This window comes from Strix uralensis, chromosome 4 (assembly GCF_047716275.1).
Source record: "Strix uralensis isolate ZFMK-TIS-50842 chromosome 4, bStrUra1, whole genome shotgun sequence".
Lineage (NCBI taxonomy): Eukaryota > Metazoa > Chordata > Aves > Strigiformes > Strigidae > Strix > Strix uralensis.
The window spans coordinates 65,439,231-65,460,291 of record NC_133975.1 but is presented as its reverse complement, the minus strand read 5'-3'; the positions used below and the strand labels follow the sequence as shown (position 1 = coordinate 65,460,291).

General features: G+C 40.8%; 1 protein-coding gene across 1 annotated transcript; it reads left to right on the top strand.

Annotated features, from left to right (window-relative positions):
- The first annotated feature begins 5,161 nt into the window (after positions 1-5,161).
- Positions 5,162-17,517, top strand: LOC141942187 (alpha-fetoprotein-like). The gene is made up of 14 exons (XM_074865129.1): positions 5,162-5,246; positions 6,697-6,757; positions 6,984-7,119; positions 8,079-8,281; positions 8,827-8,974; positions 9,872-9,969; positions 10,544-10,673; positions 11,281-11,495; positions 12,418-12,550; positions 13,180-13,277; positions 14,469-14,607; positions 15,406-15,629; positions 16,363-16,495; positions 17,473-17,517. The coding sequence occupies exons 1-14, from the start codon at positions 5,162-5,164 to the stop codon at positions 17,515-17,517; spliced, it is 1,848 nt and encodes a 615-aa protein (XP_074721230.1).
- Positions 17,518-21,061: the final 3,544 nt, after the last annotated feature.

The window sequence follows — 21,061 nt, the reverse complement described above, 5'->3', positions numbered from 1 at the left end:
AAATACAAGACTCTGCTCTGCTTCAGTAAGGTTCAAGCTGTAACACTCCAGCCAAAGGCTCTCAGGTGAATGATGCTGGATCTGGGCCATACTGTGACTACTCATGGTAAATTCAGTGTATTTTAGCAAAAGGAGCTGAGCATAATCCCAGTTCAGAGTACCTGGAATGTCATTCACACACACGTATATGAGGACACAGGACTGTTGCTTTTTGAGCTAAGTATTTGCAGGAAAGACTCAAATATGTTTTATGAAAGTGAGTTTTCTTAGGGATTCTGTAGTTAACTAACTGAATGACATGGAAAAGCTGAAATGATTTTGGCTTTCCATGGAAAACTGTGTGTGTTCAACCAGAAAGCAATTACTGGAAGATGAGGAGGAAAGGGGTCAAGGTCTTCAATGAAAACTGAACAAAGCAAACCTGCAAGAAAACAGACTTTCTTTGTTGCATTTTTAGCATTTAAAACAATACTTTTATCCTTTTATTTTTAAATCCAGTCATTATAAGTTCTTGTTCTTCATAGTAGGGAATTATTCCTCATTTCCCAAAAGGCAGAAGGTTCTGCTGTTAGGGCAGAACAGCTGTCACCCACCATCTTAACAGCAACTCTGCTACTGCTGTGGGCAGACATGCTCAGCGGTTCAACAAGTGCAAGCTGCATCTTACTTATCAGGTGTATTTCTTGAGCAACAAGGGTATATGTAAGCTCAAGTCAGTACAGACAGGACAATCACAATATTTACAGTCAGTGCTAAGATGCCTTATAGACAACACAGGCTGTTTCTGTAGGCATCAACCAACCTCCACACCAGCTGCTGGATTCTTTATTTTTAACAATACAGAAAGAGACTCCCCACAGATGAGATTTTTCGAGGGCCATCTGTGACCACCTCAGCTTTACAATCTTGACAGAGTAAAAGAGTTAAAAGAACTTGGATTTTTTTAATATATGTATACATATACACACACACAAATCCATCTCTGTGTGTGCATGTAAGTATTTATTTACTTTCATCTTTTGACACAAGTGTTTACAGGAAGGCAGTGAAGAACCGCACCAGCAACCTCTCAATCTCTAATGGTCATCTTAGATGTCTTTCTTCCCTTTCCTTGAAAAGCCAAAATAGCACATGATGACATAAGATTTATGAGCCTTTACTGAACACAGAGGTGGCAGGCTCAGTCCCACAAAGACAGAACTAAATTAGATATAAACAAAGCTTTTATGAACAGCACAACAGTCATACTCCTGCTCAATGGAGCAAAAGGCATAAATAGAGAGATCTCCAGGGTGAAACACAGACAGAGAGCATTAAAGGGTCTGGTTCTATCAGACCATCTCTCCAGTGTATGATCGAATCCTCATTTTTCTTGGCTGTGCAGATAAATGGTTTGAATAATGAAGGTTCAATAATCTCTAAAGAGACACTCATACTGTGAGGCCTTCTAGAGAGATAGATCCACAGTTACAGAAATGTTAATAACCTGCAACTTACCTCCTTATCAAGTTTCCAACTTCTTTTTCTTTTCTCCCCCTCTCTCCCTTTCTTTCTTTTCCAGGTTTTTTGATTTTATTTAGTCAATAAACTTCCTAGGGCTTCATCTTCTGATGCTTACAATACTGCAAACAATGTCTCAGTTACCTGCAAAGACTGCTTTACCAAAAACATGGTAAGTTACAAAAAGGTTTGTCTTTTACATGCTAATGTATTTGCAGTTATTAAAAGAATGCTACCTCTCACTGCTATTTCCAGCTCTCCTCTGGCCAGCCCATGCCTCAGTTGACCAGCAAAAGAAAAGCATCAACATCAGAAAATTTGGCCTAGACTCTCAGCTAACGTGCGTTGGGATAACTACATTGCCTTCGGCAGAACCAGTTTACACAAGCTGGCACTGTCACTCTTCTTAATTAGCGTACATTTCTTCAGAATATAATTGATCAAATTATATACATTGTATTATATATTACCTTATACGTTTCTGTAAATGTAAACCAGCCACTCAGCCAGGTACATCAGTTTCACAGGGTCATAGAAGAGCACAGCCTGACACACTGAAATAGATGTCAAGGCAACCCACAGAGATGCTCCTCTAGGGCAAGGGGGAAGATGCTGGAAACTTGTCCTTGCGACCACCAAATGGCTCTGCACACCAGATGAGAGATATCAGAGCTGGAGAACTGCTGATGTGCTATGTACGCGGTAACCCAGGGCCAGCCAAGCACCAGACTATGCTGAGGTTAGCTACCTGCAATAGGCTCCTCAGGATAAGAAAAGAATTAAGGAAATCACAAAGCCTGTGGTGATTTGGGTCTGCAACAGAGAAAAACATTGGGAAGGAGGAAGGGGAAAGTCACCAACCCATGTTTCATAACTGTTGCTGTATCGTATCTTCTCCAGGCAAGAGACACCAGTACCAAAACAAGACTGATTCAAAAAGACATAATCACATAAAATCCAGCCAACTTCATTTCATGATATTTTGATCTGAAAACACAAACGATGTTTTCTTTATAAAACAGTTTCTGAATCTCCAATATGCCTCTTACACAGCCCATGCCAGTACTTGAGGTAACTTACAGGAAAAATAACTCCAAATATCGCATCAGAGCAGTTGAGATTTTTTTAAAGACAAACCTTCTTACTACTTGGGAAGAAGCTGAGCTCTTCCAGGTGCATGAGCTTCCTATGACCACTACTCTTTTTAGAGTGAATGCTCAGGAGTTGACAAGAATGATACTCTCCAAGTATAGAGAAAGGATATGTTGAATCCAATACATGTACTACCTACCTTACCAGAAAACATCATTGTTGAATTTCAAGAAAAGGGATTAAAGTATTGATACAACCATGAGGACACTAACCCAAGCAAAAAGGAGATTCACAAATTCTGTTCTCATTAGTAAGAGCAGAAATAAAATAGCTGAGCTCTAAACACACACATTTCCTCTTTGTTGACCTAGTTTGAGAATTATCACTGAAGTCTATCAGAAGCATACACCAGCCTAAACCACAGAGAACTTCCCCTGAAATTGGTGAATATCATCAAAAATGAATATCTAGTAAAAACTGAGTTACCTCTCTGCTGTGTAACACACAGAGCGAAAAAATCCTAAAATTCTAAAAGTGTAACTGCCCAGGCATTTCAAGAGTGTATGGAGAATCCCTCATCAACCATCCCCACCTGATGGAAATTCACAACCCTGAGGGCCATCAGCTGCTTTCAGCTCTCTATTGACCTTGCAAGACAGTTTCTAAGAAGTTCTGGAAACAGCTGGGTCTTCAGTAGGTGTGAAATAGAATAGGTCAACATGGTTTGGGTAGTTTGAAGGACAACGGGAACTCTTAATGAGGAACTAAGCTCTTCATTGGATCTCATCTCTAGAGTTTGCCACACTTTCTTTCCAGTTAAATACTACACATAGGTTTCCTTCCTGCAAATAAGAGTGGTTTCACTGTAAATAGGAAGATTGACATCAGAATAGTGGCAAGTATTTTCAAAGAAAAGTGAAAAGTAATTAACCATCCTATTGAGCATGCAAAAGGGCAGTGGAGAAACTGAGTTTAAAGGATTTTAAATGCAGCAGCCAGAATTTTAAATACAGCTACCGGAAATACTTAGGACAACACATTACACCTATATAATCTCTGAAACACATTCTTCTGGGCCAAAGAAGAACCTGCTATACAAAGTCTCTGACCTCAGTGCCTCAGCTGTTTCTGCAGCTCTACCTCAAGTAATACACCCCCACTTCCTTTATTTTTATAGCTTATAGTAACAAGGTTGTGTTAAGGTGTTATTCTGCAAATGAGAGGATCCATCTGGATCTCTCCCTGCTACTTCTGGGTAAATGGAAGCAGGAGCACCCCGGATGGTCCCCAGGTTGTGCCTGTGGGGACTCTGCTCTGGCAGCCACAACATGGGATGCTGCTGAGTCCACAGGGGCTGGAGGCAGGAATCTGCAACGAGCAGACATGAGATCAGGCTGACTCCCAGCAGCGTAAGGGAATCACCTGTTTGGAAACAGCTGGATGAGAAAAGCTTTCTCTGATCTGCTCCTATGGACTAAATGAGGATCATATATGTAGAAATATGGTCCATAACCTCCAGACCTCTGTCTTTCAAGTAGACTTCTCTGTTTCCTATGGGGCTTTTTAGTTAACAGTGGGGCAGAGCTTATCTGTGTCTTCCTCAACAGATGTGGCTTCACCTTTGATTTCAGATCTCCTTCTCTGATGACTGTGCTCCCATTTTCCCACTCAGAATCCTTTTTCCTTTTGATACTGTCTCATGTGATAGCAAGCAACTCTCATCATCTTCCTGCAGCATGGAACAAAAAGTATTGCCATTTTCTCTCCAAAGAAATAAAAAGCTCTGTCTTTGCCTCTTCTTTCAGACCAAATACATGTAACCTTGCCCACCTATCTCTTTGTTACAAATACCTGTGGGTCTCTAAAGCTATTTTGTCTCCAAAAAGTTGTCATTTTTATCATGCTGATGCTTACAGCATACTTTTTAAAAAGTCAGTAAAATAAATATATTAACTGGAATTTTTTCCTTCATTCTACAGTTTTGGAGTTGATTTTGTTTCAGGACTTGGAGACATCTTGATGGCAACTGTTCATGCTGAAAAAATATTGTGGGGGGTACTTACTTCAGCCTTTTTACTGTGACACCTTGGGATCTGGGAGCAAGAGAGAGCTTCTACAGCAAGGAGGGATGCAAAAACATCAGGTTAAGAGCTGAACTTGGGATTTTTCAGTCAACAGTGTGTTACAAAGACATCTTCTGTGCAGCAATCACCTTTGAACAAATTTGTAAGTAGATGAGATGCATGATAAAAAGCCCAGGGAGTGTTTAAACTTCTTGTTTGACGTGTGATTTAGAAATGTCTATTTGTCTAAATTTCAGGGAAAAAAAAGAATCTCCAAGGTCTTTTCTTTGCAACAAGCTGGTCAGTTCATCATACTGAGCAAATACTGGCATGTCTAATTATTGTGAGAATATTCCAAAAGGGCTAATGTTATATATGACAGTAAAAGGGTTTTTATTAACCAGAAATCGTTTGGGAGAGTATAAAAGTAACTCTTTCCCCTTAATTCTTTCTGCCTTTCACAGATGAACCAAGCTCACCCCAGGCCCCTGCTAAAATCTGACAGAATGAATTGCAGAACAATAATTTTTGTTGTTCTATTGGTGAGCCTTACTGTAGTCAAAGCCGTGCCTAGAAGTTATCGGAACACAGGTAAGAATATTTCTCATATTTTTACTCTATTCTTTTGTATAACGATGATGGCTGTAACTTGGCATGCATGCTTATTTGGTAGCTCACTTTGCCACTGGGTATTTTCTTATGAGTCAAAGGTATACAATAAAACTGTAACTGTATAAATTTTTTGTGATCAACCTTAGATGTGTTGCTTCTTTATGGCTTGAGAATCTTTGTAGAGTGCAGGATGGCCAGTGGTTACTGGGAGGAAGTGTACTGAAGGGTAATTTAATCCACAGGGATGTGGGTGTGCCACTGACTTTAGGTACTCCCAAACCTGCAAGTAAAGCCTCTGGTTGTTCCAGCTTCCCTCCATAGTCCATGAGGAAGTGAGACAGAGAAGTCCCAAGAGGGATGCTACCTCCAGGTGGCCACTCAGAGTAGCTAAGTTATGCTATTGCTCTGTATTATCTTTTGGAGGGTTTTACTCTCTCTTCACTGACTAATGGAGGAGCCTACAATGACCACACTTCTCATTAAGGTTAAGTGCCTAAAATGAGACAGCTGAAAACCTCTGAAGTGTGCAGTTCACATGCTTCTTTCCCATTACATATTGTTATCATTAGTCAACCTTTTCTTCCTCTTTAGGACTTCCAAATGTACTGAATGACTCAACAGTGTAAAATAGAACCAATGTTTGTGTTATTTATCTCATGTTTTATCATCTCAGTTGATACCCCCACAGTACTCAGAGGGAGACTCTGGCTTATTTCTTTGATTTGTTTGATCCTTTTACACTGATCTCCACCCTACCAACATGAGGGTGAGACAGTAACATCATGATTTGGGAATAGGCCCCTTATTTTAAAATTAACCTCTCAAAATATTCCCTGATGAACAAGGCACTCAAATTATTGCATTTAGGTTTGTCCATTAATAAAGGCAAAGGAAAGATATTTGCACAGAAGTTTCCCATAGATTGGACACATTTGTTTTCCTCTGGGCCAGTTCACAACATGAAGAGTGCAGCTCTGTGAATTTCTGAGCTTTGCCTACCACTGTAGTCCTCAATTTATCCCATGTTTTCTGCACAGAAAATCCTTCAACTGTCGCTAAAGAGTGGTCAAGCACACCTCTAAAAAGCTAAGGCAAGATTAAATGGTGTTTTGCAAGGTGCTTATTTAATCATGTGAAGTGCACCATCAAAGTAGCTGAACACCCTCCAGATTTTAGCATATTCCTCCCCGCAACACTTGAGCTAGGCAGGGAAATTATATTGGCCCTATTACATTGTAGGTCAAAAACAAATAGTTTCACATCCTCATGCTTAAGTCAAATAGGAAGTCCAACCTTATGCCTTCCTCTCAGTGCTAGTACCCCAGGCACCAAATTATCTTCCTCCAAAGCTCCAGTACCTAAAAAGCCCAAAAGGTATTTGATGAAGCATTTAGGAAACATTTTTTATCCAAATTATCTTGTTTTTCAGAGGAAAAAAACAGCATTGGCCAACATTTTTCTCAGCTGCAGGAGAATAATTTTAAAGCCATGTAAGTTGTCCAGGTAAAGCGTCTACTTGCAAATTTGCTGCCACTGATCCTCCTTGTGTCATTTGGAAATGAACATGTACCGTGAGTCAAACAGTCACCCATTCTGCCAGCCCGTGCCAACCCAGCCCGGGGTGATACAGATCCTCTTTCTGTTTCACATGTAAAAGTTATATAATTAGTTTTTAAGTAGCCAGCTACAGGTTTAATGCTGTGTGTTCTTCTCTAGTGCCATGATCATGTTTGCTCAGTATGTGCAAGGAGGCACATTTGGCAAAGCAGTTAAAATGGCTGAAGATGTCACAGACCTTGCCAAAAGGTGTGCTGCTGCAGCCAGAGACAACCCGGACTGCCTGAAGCCTTTGGTAAGCACATTTATGCTTCTAATGTGGCAAACATTTTCACAAGTGACTTGTCATTTTAGCACCCTGGTATGTATTTTTCCAAAGAAGTGTGAATACATTTATTAAGAGACGTGACTTCCTTGTATAGGTATGTTTGGCCTTATTGACTATTTTGTTCTCCAGGCTCCCATCTATAAAACATCTCAAGGTAAGTAGAAGAAAATAAAGCCCCTCTCGTCCTCCTCCCCCACCTGTCCCAAATACCACAGCATCTTTCTAAAAGATGTTCAGAAAGTTGTGCTTTTATGGGTGGCGTAACAAAATCCAGGAGAAGCCAAATTAGGTATTACTAGCGAATGCAATGTTTATAGGCATTTGCTCCACTCCATTAACTCACATCCCTGGTTTTTGATGGTGTCTGCTCCAACACACTTTTGGAGCTGGCAGATTGAATCATGAAATGTGAATGTCAGTCTGTGTTACGGCATGTCAATCTGTGTTAGACACATTGAACCCAGCCTTCAAGTAAAAGAGTTCCCAGCTGAGGTGTAACCGACAGCTGGACCTGAGCACCGCTACTTGATGAACAAGAAACAAGACACTTTGCATTGTACAAACCTGACTGTAATTATAAAACACAGATCCTGTTATGCTGCAAACTGCAGCATACAAATTGAGCAATCATCTCGATTGTTATCAAGAAAAAGGGTCTGAATAACATTATAAATTTAGAGTTCTTGAAAACCATTCCACTTCGAAGTCTGTCTTGGCATAACAGTAGATACCAATTTGAGAAATCATCACTTACAGGTTTTAGAAGTCAGTCTGATTTTTACTGCAGTCAAAGCAGGAGGTAATAAAGAGAGAAACTATGAGTTTATGCAAGTCGAGGCTTGTTGGCTTAAAGTAGCCTCCTCAGAGAGCTCAGAGGAGTAAGATAGAATCCACACACAAATTAATTTTTTTCTAATTTTTCACAGGACAGGATTTTCCTTGATACTATATGCCAGGAGGAAAATCTTCCCAGGTTTACTGACTGCTGTGCTAAAAAGGATCCTGAAAGAAACGACTGCTTCCTCTCCCTTAAAAATGCATCAAGAGGGTTCATTTCTCCTTTTGAAAGGCCAAATGCTGAAGCTGCCTGCAAAAATCATTCACAGCATCAACACCCATTAACAGGATAGTAAGTAAATAAATCATAGATTCGTTGCCTAGATATGACAGTTATGAGTCTGGAGACAGCAAATGCAGTATCAACCAAAAAGTTCAGTCTAAGACTCTCTGTCATCTCATAGTCATTTCTCTTCCTAATATGAATTATTTGCATAATTCATCGAGCTGTAATTGTCATTATGTGAAGGCTGTTCTGCCACCTCCTGCTTTGAATATAGGTCCAAATGACAAATGATCTGGCCTATTTTATTGTGGTCTATGTAAAGGACTCCTCTGAAACCAAGGGCCTCCCTTTAGTCCTTAAAAGCCAAGCAGAAGTTTTGCTGCCTCTAAGCCAGAACTGGCAGGATTTGAGACTTTAATTTCCAGGAAAACCTCAGTCCCATCAGAATTTTCCAAGATAAACACCACTCTATACAGCTTGTCACAATGACAGGAAAGCAATCACTTTTAGTAGCTGTCATTTTAATATATGGCAGATGCTGCACTAACACTGATGCCCCCTGCATGTAGGGGCTTACTCCAAAACTAAAGACATTTTTCTCTCGGTTTTAGTTTTATCTATGAGGTTTCCAGAAGGCACCCTTTCCTCTATGCCCCAACAATCCTTTCTGTCGCTATCCGGTATGATGAGATGATGAAGAACTGCTGTGGAAGTGCTGCAGACCCCACTCATAACCTGGAGGAATGCTTTCGGAGACAGGTATTCCATCACAGGGTTTTGGTTTATTAATGTGCAACCAGGGACTTTGCTATAGCTGAACAAATACTGAAGCAGAGATATCAGCCATTTCTTCTGCAGCAGCTGAACCTGATGTTAGAATACGCCTTGTTAAGGACAGGCTGAAATCAGACTTAAATGCTCTCTTGAATATAATTCAATATAATTCCATGTAATTCTTGAATATAAGCTTGAACTCCTAAATGCAAATGCCCGACCGTGGGGTGTCAGGCAGATGTAGCTTTAGATGGAGCTGAAGGCAGCCCCCACACCCTGTGACTCCATCATTGCCCACCCTGACTCTGCTACCTGCACTGGGTTTGTGGTAAGGATGCCGAGAGAGGACACGGTGCTATGCATAGTGCAGAAGTCTGAGGGTTTTTCCTGTTGGTAGCCCCGTGACAAATCTCCTGCTCGGCTGAGTGTTTGCACTGCAGAGACACGACCCACACATAACCAGTGTCAGAAGTTCAGAGCAAACTACCTGTAATGGTGGAAAATAAGGATGAGGAACCTGCCCTTGCTGCATGGCTGAATACACCTTTCAGGCAGCTTGGCTGGGCTGCAAGTGATGGCACAGTTTAACATTAGCTCATAGTAATGCAAAGCCAGTTACATTGCTCCCAGCTGACGATTTCTTCCCCTGTGCTAAAAACACCAAACTATTGTCTACAAGGGTTCTGGTTTCTTTTCACAGAACACTTAATAAATGCTGGTGACTAAAGAGCAAGTGCAACAGTTAGTTTCTATTGCAGCTCGGACAGCATTTTTCTTTCAGTATTAAAAAAATCCCTGTTTAAAAAAACATCACTGCAGTAGTTTCAGCATAAAGTGTTGTCTTTTCTTCCACTTTCGTTGTCTGCATCTTCTTTCTACCAGGCACCAAAGGTGGTGAAGCCAGTAAAAGAAGATGGCCAGAGGCAGGAACACACATGTGGAATCTTGAAGAAGTTTGGAGAAAAGACTTTAAAGGCTCTGTGAGTCTTCCCCAAGTTTATCATTACTTTGAAATAAAGCGTGGGTGTTGCATGTTAGCTGTGGGTGTCTCCACAGCTGCACACAGCACAGTGACCCCAAATACCAGCCATGTCCTTCTTGTTTGCAGGTCACTAGTAGCATCTAACAGGGAGGACAGATTAGGAATACAAATGTACGCAGGACAGCACTGTTTCCTTACAAACTGCCATTAGCTTTCAAAATCTAAACCCAACATTTGAAATGAACACATCCCTCTGTGATGAAAGTTAGAGTGATTGTGAGCAAAATACTATTAATCTTTCTTAATCGTTTTTGACATGAGTTTGCTCCTGTATTTTCATGCTCCCCTACCACTTTTCTTTCCACCATCTTACACTGAAATTCACCAAAGATCCTTAGATAACTCTGATAATCTCAGCTTTCAGCTTCAAGGGACATTTATTTGTTAACTTCAGTGGGAGCAGGGAAGGACCGTTCCTGCGCAGTTTGGATACCCCCTCCACAGAAAAATGATGATAGCTATCACAGTCTCACACTGTGAACATAAACAATAACTATTTGTCTTTGTTGTAGGAAACTTGCTCAAATAAGCCAAAAATTCCCTAAAGCAGATTTTGTTACCGTTAACAAACTTGTGATGGATATTGCTAACATGCACAAGGACTGCTGTCGTGGAGATATGCTGGACTGTATGCATGATAGGGTAAAATTAATTTAACGTTTATATGTTTGCAGAAATTGAATGGGGGATTTTTGTTGTTTTCAGATCTTTTCTTTCCTCCTGTGCTGTACTGATTGCTCTCCAAAACTGGAATTTAACTCTTCAGTCTAAAAACCTGGTTGATTTTCCCATTTGACTTTTCCTGGTGTGAAGTCATCAAGAGGGGCAGAAAGATCATGTTGCGACTAAAATGACTTAACTTCATCAGCTTTGGTTGCAGCTCCTAGCTGTGCCACTTATTTTCTGTGCAGCTTTTGGCAATATTTGCCCGTCCTCCCTTCTCTGCCTTCTGACATACACAATCCATTTATCTCACAGCTTGTCTGTGGTGTCTAGCTGCACAAGCTGCACAGCAAACTTCTCAAGTTAGGTGGTTACCTACTAGCACCTATCAAACAGCAAGCAGATCAACAGGATTTCAGTCTTATTCCTTGTTCTGCCAGATGTCTGCTGCACAGCTTTGGCCAGGCACCTCTCTTTGGGACTCACTGTCTGTAAAATGGAGATAAAAACACTGATAAAAAAAGGAAAAAAAAAATACTAACATCTGGCAAAATGCCCTTCCTTTCTTCCCTTTTTTGCTTTACAGGAAGAGATTCTACACTATGTCTGCACCAACCAAGACATCCTATCAAGTAAAATTAAGAAGTGCTGTGAAAAGCCTCTGTTACAAAGAAGTGAATGCATAGTTAATGCAGAAAATGATGACAAACCTGCAGACTTGTCCCCTCACATCAGGGAGTTTATAAAAGACAAAGGAATATGTGAACGTTTTGCTCAGGAAAAAGATACACACTTAGCCAGGTAACGTGGGTCTTCCTCTGCTCTTCAATTTTGCTGTTTCAATACTTGGGTCAACAGATGACAGTTTGAATGTTAAAACGCAGCTCATAAGCCTCAGATTTGTCTGCTCTGTGAGTACATAGGCTTGGGATACTGTGCAAGTTGATCTTAGTAAAACACCACTCAAGCCTGGAAGGTGTGGAATGGGAATAAATGCAGAACAAGGCACAATTTTTATGTCAGAGACACAACTGAAGAATGTAAAATTTAGTTCTGATGTCAGGCCCAAACAATAGCTTTCATCCACTCTTAAGTGGAAATTCAAAACCACTTGTTTAAGTCAGACTTATGTCTTGATTCAAACAGGATTGGTCCATTTGTGTTCTAGCCGTGTTCCTTTGTGCAATGAGGCCCTGATCCTACCTGTAGTCAACTTGGGCAAGAATGCCATAGGCTGCAACAGAAACAGCATCAAGCCCCAGGACAGAGAATTCACTTCAAATAAGATGTATACTTCCATTTATGAACAGTGCAGCCAATTGATTGGGAATGACTGCTCTGTTGGGTGACTGCTTCAGCAGAGCTGATCTTTCCAGTGTTTACTGTGAAATGGGTCTCTTACTGGAAATTATTTTGTTAACATTTAGATAGGACTAAAAAAAGAGCAAAAGCCCAAGCCCCACCAAGCTCTAAACTATGCTTGACCCAGGCTAACACTGAGCTGGGACTGTTATGTGCACAGGACTTGCTCAGGCAATGCTGCACTCTGTCAGCCACGTTTGGTTCAGGTTCAGTTCCAGGCCGAGATGCTGTGAAATTCTCCCTGTTCTACTGGACGTCAGACAAAAACATCCCGAAAGCACCCCTGCTCTCCTTAGCTCCTCTGACCTCTTAAGGGCAGTTTTTTTGCCTTATCTCTAATTCCTGATACTCCACGTTGCAGGTTTTTGTATGAATATTCCAGGAGACACCCAGAATTTTCTGCTCAGATGCTTTTAAGAATCGGTAAAGGATATGAAGACCTACTGACAGAGTGCTGCAAAACCGGCGCTCCAGACGACTGTTGCAGCAGAGGGGTGGGTGCCGTCGGGCTTCACAAGACATACCAATGGATTCAAGCATGTGACTGGTTCTGGCTAAATAGTGAATATCCCTGCTCCAGGTCTAGAGCGAGTACCCACAGCTCCTGTAACAACCCCAGCAATTACTACAAAGCCCAACTGATTCCCGTATGGAAAAAGCCCCAACAGAGCTTTCACAACCTTCAGTTGTGAAGCAATTCAACATGTATAGACAGAGATACCGGAGAAAGGGATGGAGCTCATATTTCTGTGAGCCCTGCTCTCTTTTGGGCTCCCTAGCAGTGCCAGTTGCCCTCTTGCACATGTAAATGCCACTTACTGCCTCAGAAAAAGACATTGGCATTGCAAATATCTGAAGTTAGGAGCCACCCTGCATCTCAGACCTAGCCTTCCAGCAGTGATGCAAAATTAAATATTTCAAGGTGATTGAAGGTGGACATTTATCATATTCAGGCAGTTTATAGAGGTTTCAGACAGATGAAGACTGGCTAATGGAATTATAAATGGGTGGTATAGATGAGGTGAGAGGTAGCTATAGATATCCAGGCCTCAGCATGAGGTAGTAGGACGTTCTGCTTTCCCCTTGGTACAATGACTCCTCAAATTAACTTATTTTTTTTCAGGAGGAAGAACTGAGGAAACATATTTATGAAACTGAAAGTGTCATGAAGACAAGCTGTGACATTTACAAGGAGAAAGGAGATTACTATTTCCAAAACGAGTATTACTTTTTTATATGCTTACATTACTTCTGTACCAGCTGGGCATAACTCCAGCTGGAGTAAAGCCATGTGTGTTAGAAAAACTAGGCTAAAAGACACCACTTGAATATTTGGACCAATATATTCAGGGCTTCTAGAATTTTTTTCTCTTTTCCAAGACAATGCTCTAGCTTCTCATGAGTTCTCTCCTTAACCCAACTCATGGAGCAGTGAAGTGACAACTTGATCAATCTCTCATCCATGTTTCCTACGGTGTTCTTGCTTTATAGCTGCATTTTGAGCTGTAAGCTGTAACTTAAGTCATAAATTTGGCCAAAAGATAGTTCCTGTGTCTTTTTCAGATGACTTTGCTTTATCCAGCTCCTGCAGCAGACATAAACAGTAACAATTGTAACAAAAATCTAACTACAATAGGCAGAGCAAAGCCAGACTAGCTGAATCATATACTATGCTTAAATGCAACATGCAGGCACAAGCCTTCTGGAGGAACTCTGGCCCTGATTTGCAATGTTAATGAGCACATGCCTAGCTTAAAGTATGTAAGCAATCTCAGTGAAACCTCTAAAGTGCTTAAGTACTTCAAGTTAGGCTTCAGCTAGCCTGCTGGGTGGGGGGGAGATATATTGGGCTTTTTGCACTCCTGTGCATGTTTGAGCTTTAAAAGACCTTTGGAACCAGAGGTTTCCAACAAACCTGGAGGGCTGCTTCTGCCTGTTGTAGCCGTTGTTAAGGTTTTCCTGGCCATGATGATTAGTAAACACAGTTTTCTAAAAAGAAAAAGCAAGTGAACTTTTTTGAGCTTATCTTCTGCCCTCATTTAGTCTGTCAAGAAGTCACTTGAGTTTCATTTTGCTCTTAGACAAGCTCCCTGCACTCCCAGTGAAATGAATACGGGAAAAACATATGTACCATCTGGTAAGAGGGTCCACCGACATATAACTGGCAATGCTATCACTAATTTTATTTGTTTAACCTGTTAAGAAACTGGTCAGAAAAAGGAGAGAACTCAAACAAACAGCGCACATTTACACTTGCCTATGTGAGTTTATAAACATCAGGCTTAGTCCTGCCCTTGTACTAATGAGTGTTCTGTGGGGTTTGGCTGGAGATTTGTACATGTGAAGGCAGGGGCTTGCTCACTGCTGTCTGGTGGAACAAAACTGCTAATATCAAGGAAAATATTGTTTCAGACTTCTCATGAGCTTCACCAAGAAGATGCCTCAGCTGACATCTGCAGAGCTAATCAAATTCACCAAGCAAATGACTACAATCGGCTCCAAATGCTGCCAGTTGAGCCAGGACAAGCTACTGCCTTGTGCTGAGGAAAATGTGAGTATTTCTCTTCCTTATCCTGGTTCTACTTTTTCTTGAAACTCTGCCACAAATGCTGCTGCCAGCAGGGTCCAAGAGCTTGGAGTAAAGGTAAATGAGAAAAATGTTCACTGAGCTATGGAGCTGGCCTGAAGATATACTTCCATCCCTGAAGGTAAGCATAACTCAGCATTGTCGAAGTTAATGCTTGAATTAAACTACAGGAGGACTGGGAAATTGTCAGGCTAGTGCTAGGCAGTTAACAGTTACGCAGTGTGGGCAATCCAACCCTGTTCCCGCTGAAGCTAATGATCTCTTGTCTGAGTCCATCCTTCTGAGGTGCCTGAAGCTGTAGTGCTCTATGAAAAGGATCAATTTTGTATAGCTCTTCCGTAAGAATTCTCCAGGCCTGTAAACCTGTACATAAAAAGCTTCAGCCTGTCCTCCAGCCACCCATTTGTACACCACCACATTTAAAAGTACAGTCAGACATAACCACAGAAACCCTGCTGAGGAAAACAAATCAAATGCAGCATGGTTGTATGAAGAAATCACAGCATTTTTATGGGCAAAGGACAGTCCCTAAAACTGCATGGACATGCCCCTAAAACTGCATATTCTGAAAAATTGGAGCCATTTTTGCACTGACAAAAGTCAGCATTCAGTAGAAATATAAACTGTTATCTATCTTACGACCAAGGCTTAATTCAAATTCTCAGTTATTTTTTATAATGTTACTAAGCAACATGTGTTTCAGGGATTTTTGAAAATGAAAAAAATAATGTTAAATTGGTTTTTTTACTTCTCTTGGTAAAGCTGGATCTTGTGCTTGGAGAAATATGTAGAAGACACCTGACAGATCCCATAAATGCAGGAGTCTGCCACTGCTGCAGTAGCTCCTATGCTCTCAGGAGGCCATGCATGGGGAAACTAGAAATTGATGAGAATTATGTGCCCTTATCATTGACTCCTGGGCTGTTCACTTTCCATGAAGAATTGTGTACGACTGAGGAGGAGAAGTTACAACACAAGAAGCAGGAGTAAGAGATGCCTGTTTTACTCTGTTACCCCTGTGTTTCTTATTGTTACCCTGCCAATGCTCACCTTCCCCTTGTCCACTCTGTCTGGCCTCCTTGTTCTGCAACGTGTCATGGGGAAAACAGCCACACACCCCTCAACACCTCTTCCAAACTCCTTTTCTTTCCTCTCAAGAGAGTCCCTGTTTCTTCTGCTATTTGCTTCCACTTATATTTACTTGCCTGAGATTAGAAGAAAGTTGTTTTCAGAGCCAGATAGCTGCACTGGTATACACCCCACCCAAAGAGAAGCAATAGGTGTCCAAAGTTAGGTCAGACAACCATGCCCTCCTGCCGTTCTTTATGGGAACTGTTGCCTTGGTCAGAGAAAACTTCCATGCTAGACCCTCCCCCCAGTCACTGCAAGCCAAGAAAACCTCTTTGGCCATTAATATGTGCTGTGGTGAACCCATACTTCCCCGGACCCTCATAAACAAAACCATCTGCATGGTTTATTCATGGATATTCAAGGTGAAGCAACTCCAAAAATTGGCATTGACATTTTATTTCCCAGGGGAACGAGGTGTATCTTTGCTCCCTGCTGCAAATACGTATCTGGGTGGTGAATAAAAAAGAAAAAGCTGTAGAGAGGAAGTGGGCAGTAACAAAGCAGGGACTTTGCAGGACTAGTGTTTGAACTTTGTAAGCCATGTGCTTAGCTCCCAGCTTCACAGGGCATGCTTTGCTTCCCTTGCAGAATGCTCATCAACCTCATCAAATACAAGCCCCAGATCACACAGGAACAGCTGACCTCCATCACAGCCGCCTTTACTGCCATGCGGGAACAGTGCTGCAAAGAAGAAAACCGTGAGGCGTGTTTCGTGAAAGAGGTATCATGTCTGTTCTCATCCACACCTTCTGAATCAGTAACATGGAGTATACGCAAGAGTGTAAATTTCTACATGAAGCTGCAAAACCAAAGCCTGGTTAGCCAGAATTCCTGCACTTTCATTCCCAAAGACAAACTTCATTGCCTGCACAAGTAGCTATGTGTACCAGTTGAATGATCACTGGAGAACTTATCGAATTAGTCTTGTGTTTATGTGCAGCAATTTCTAGACACAGAGCTCAGCCACATCCAGTGCTCCTGGGGAGTCTCTGGCACTTGCAGTGTTGATGGATACGAGCAAAGTTTTCCCCTGGCTAACAGCTCTTAACTGAATTTCTCTTGAAAAGTTCCTCTGCAATAGAGAAAGGATATATTCATGTTTTAGGTCAAAGCATTTTCCCTGTTTATTCTCCCTACCTCTGTTTTTCTCTTCTTTCCTACGTTATTTTAGCTCACTGAACTTCATATGCAGAGCTCCTTTGAATTCTCTTTATCCTCCAGTAAATCTCCTTCTGTCCACCTCTCATCTCTCTCTCTTCGATATCGCCCTTAACTGAACTTTAACAAACCATCCATGACCCTTGAGGCTTGCTTGCTCTTTTCCTAAGTCTTTGCCTTGCTTTGCTTTAAATGATAAAATACACAAGACTCTGTCTTTTACTAATCAGAAATTTCCACCTCTGATATACCCAAACATCCTATCTGCAAAGAAACATTCTACTAACTCTTCCTAATAGAACTGTATTTCATATTTTTACTACAAATACTGAATCTTCTAAGGTAATCTGAGCTGAACAGTAAAAGCAAAGCATATATTAAACATAGTGATATATGTATATGCACTCTGCACCTACATTGTTTGTACACAACTTGCAAAGATTATAAAACGTTACTTACTGTTGCCATACTCATTTAACTTGTTCACAAGTACATCACCTTCCTAACTCTATTGCTCATAGTTATTTTGCTTTTTTCCAGGGTCCAGAACTTATAAAAAGAAGTGAAAAAATGTTGTCAGCATAAAGAGCTTGCATAGCATATCGGAAGATACTTGCTGAATGATAGGAAGTCACATAAGCTTAACCGTGAGCATATCTTTTCTAAATGTTCATGAAGTATCAGCAGGAACATCGGATTTCTCATAGTGCAGAAAACTATGTGGTGGCTCTTTACTCACAAATCTAATGAAGTCATGACAGTTTACACCAGCTACAGTTCCGCCATTGTCCCATGGGCCTCTGTGAACAAGGTCAAAGAGGTGCCTCAGAATAAAACATCAAATTCCCACATAGAATCTGCTGAGCTGTGGAACTGTAAACCTGGCCTGCTCACAGAGCTCAGCTTATCCGACAATTAAATGTGTGTATCAAGTTTATTCAGATGGGGGAGAAACCTGTATGCAAACCTCGTATCTGACTCCTATCACTTTGATTCAAAATGATCAAGGGTATGTAAACTTTAAAGCCAACCAAGTAACTTAAAGTCAGTTTTAAGTCCAGAGAGAGGGTGCATCACCTTAAAGAAATCCACCAAAAGAATGAGTTAAATGGATGGAAATTCAGGGTTTAGATATGGCCACCATCTTATGTTATGGAATATTATTTTCCTTATACCGAATAGTCACAGACACCAGAAAGAAGAAAGGTGTTTTAAATCTTAAGCTTATGAAGCATAAACACAAATGAGATCAAATTAAGAAAATCTGTCTGTAACCACTTCTAAATTATTTTTCAATCAATAAATAATACTCTTTGCATTTTTTTATACATATGTCCTTGAAATACAACACATTCACTCAGTAATATGGACTGCTCTAGGGGAGTTGTAAAGTTGCCTTTAAGCACAGAAACAGATGATCTTGGGCATCCCAAACAGGGTGAGAAAGAAGAAAAATGAGCAAAGTGTCACAGAAAGGACAGAACATGGACTGCTGAAACTCCTGGTCAGCAGACAACTGTTTAGAGAAAGCACTGGGAGGCTGTCAGATTTACACTCCAGGTGGTTTAACACACAAACAGCTTTTTGGGTTTTAATTTCTTTTTACATTAAAAGAAATTAGAAGGCATGTAAAAAATCATGTCAAAAGCAGTACTAAAAGAAATTTAAAAATTCTCTAGAAACCTTTGGCTCAAAGGAAGAGACACCCAGGTATCAGATTCTTTTGGTGGATGTACTTAGCAGTAGTTATCCTAGGAGCATTTCAAAATATCTGTAAGATACAGAAACATTGCTCAAACGAACATCTCATAAAATGCAAACCCACCTTAAAGTATTATCATCAGAGAGAAGGTTTCACAGTCAGATCGAAGAGGGGTACCAAAGTGAGTCCCATTGGAATCTACCCTGTATATACTGCCAGGCAATATTTTCATTAAGGATATAAACAACGAGAAGAAAAAACATTCGTTAGATTTGTGGCTGACAGCAAGTTGGAGACACACTGTTTCAGGTCCCTTTGCAACATTTTAAACGTCGAAATCGTCTTAGCAAATTAGAGAAATAGCCTAAGAAAAAACAGCTATGTTCTACAAGGACAAATTTAACGTACGACATAGGTACAATTAAGCAGCTGCACCATTTCAGTAGGGGAAAACTACTCATTAGGGAGTTGTGTGGGTAGCAATGCAGTTCTAACAAATCACAGGCTGATTAAGAGTCACCAACGGTTTGCAGCTAATTAAAGTCTAACTCTGTGCTTGCATACCAGGGGTATAACAAGCTATGTAACACACGTATCACGGTTTCATTTTCCTCACCTCTGGTAAGGACTTTGCTAGAGCATTAGGACAAACCTTGGGTGCCTCACTTCTAGAAAGCATTTCACTGGACAACAGTAACAGTGATCCAAAAAACACAAAAAGGAAAGCTCAAATAGACTGTGGTTGCCTGGTTTAACAAGAAAGGGTGCAGGAACTTGGAAATCTTTGTATACCAAAAGAGACTGATCCCAGGACAAAAAGCAGCCAGTTGGTGCCCAGTAAGGGGAACAAAGCTCTGGGATTGACTGGGAAAGGCGGGGAGCTGACAGACACACAAATATCAATACCAAACCAATGATTAGATGGCCATCTGGGGCTTCTCTTAGCACTGTGTTTTCTTAAGATATCATGGTCTGATGAAGAGCAGTCTTCTGGAATTCTGGAATCTGGTGGTTGAGGTTTTCAGCCTTTTTTTTTTTTTTTTTTTTTTTTTTAAGTCCAGTGATGACTTTGAGTTTGTCTCCAGAGGTAGCTTGGTAGTATGAATTCAGGTGAGATCTGTAATTGCTGTCTTCAGGGCTAATGGCTGACTTCAAAAGCAAACCCCATTTCCTCTGTCACCTGTTTTTCATTGTTGTAGTACCTTGAATAACCAATAATGCTTTGTAATAAATTCTTCCCCTGTTCTTGCCTGTATTTGTCAGAAACGATTCATTTCAACGAGCACAGTATTCACACAAAACTAACACCACAGCAACATTGCAGCTTGCTTTATTTATTTCACTAGCCCTTAAAAGCCAGCAGATTCTAGCTAATCTGTGCTATGTACCACAGGTATTTTCCAGCATCTTTCAGTCCTCATTCAGCAGGACAAGTGAAATAAAAAGGATTCAAGGATTTAACATCCGATGGTGGCAAAAATGGCTCAATTTTGGAATTGTGTACATACACAGAGGATTGTGCTTAAAACCACTTTCTTTTCCACATGGTCTGTGCATTGATTTCTTTTAATCTCAGACCAAGGAATTACGACTATTCCATATTCCACGGTTTTCATACTGTATCTTCATACAACTCCTCAAGCATTTACAAAATGGAACATGTAATAGAAATAGCCTAATCTGCATAAAAATATTTAAATACTTTTTCCTGGTTCAAATGAGGAACAGGTGCCACAGCACAGGCAGAGATCCCTGTGACACTTGTCCTTTTCTAAGGAGTGCAGACTAGCTTATCTCCCTGCTCATGAATTTGAGCTACCTGAACATTGCTTTGCCAATGGGTTGCAATTTGTTCCTGAGAGCAATTTCAACAGAACAAAGCCAAGAATCCAGACCAATAGGTCTGTTCCTATTCTGACTCAAGCATCAGATCCATTGTGCTCCGATAGAGGCAGCTGGTGCTTGAGACACATCTGGCTTCAGAGGAACTGAATGCTCCATCCATAAGATGGCTCAAACTGCCAAATTCTGCTTGAGTTTGGCCAAGAACTTGAACATGGTCTGCTTCAGACCTCACTGAAATTTGACCTTACCCTGCAAGTCTAACCAGTGATGTTTTAGGATGAGTTTCATACCTCCTAAAACTTGGCTAACACATATATGAATGGGTCCCTGGGGAAATTCCAGTGACACTTGTGTGCATACTCCTGTTGCTTCCAGGAACTTATATTTGCACCTCTAAGGCAACTGGTCCTTACTACCATGCATCTTAACTGCTGAATTATTTTTCCTTCTCCCCTCTGTGTTCCCTTGCCCATAATTATTTTCCTGGGCAGGATTATATTAGACTGTACATTAAAATAAACCCCTTGCCCCAACCACAATAGCTTTAATTAGCACACTAACTTTTCATTTTTAAGTTATCAT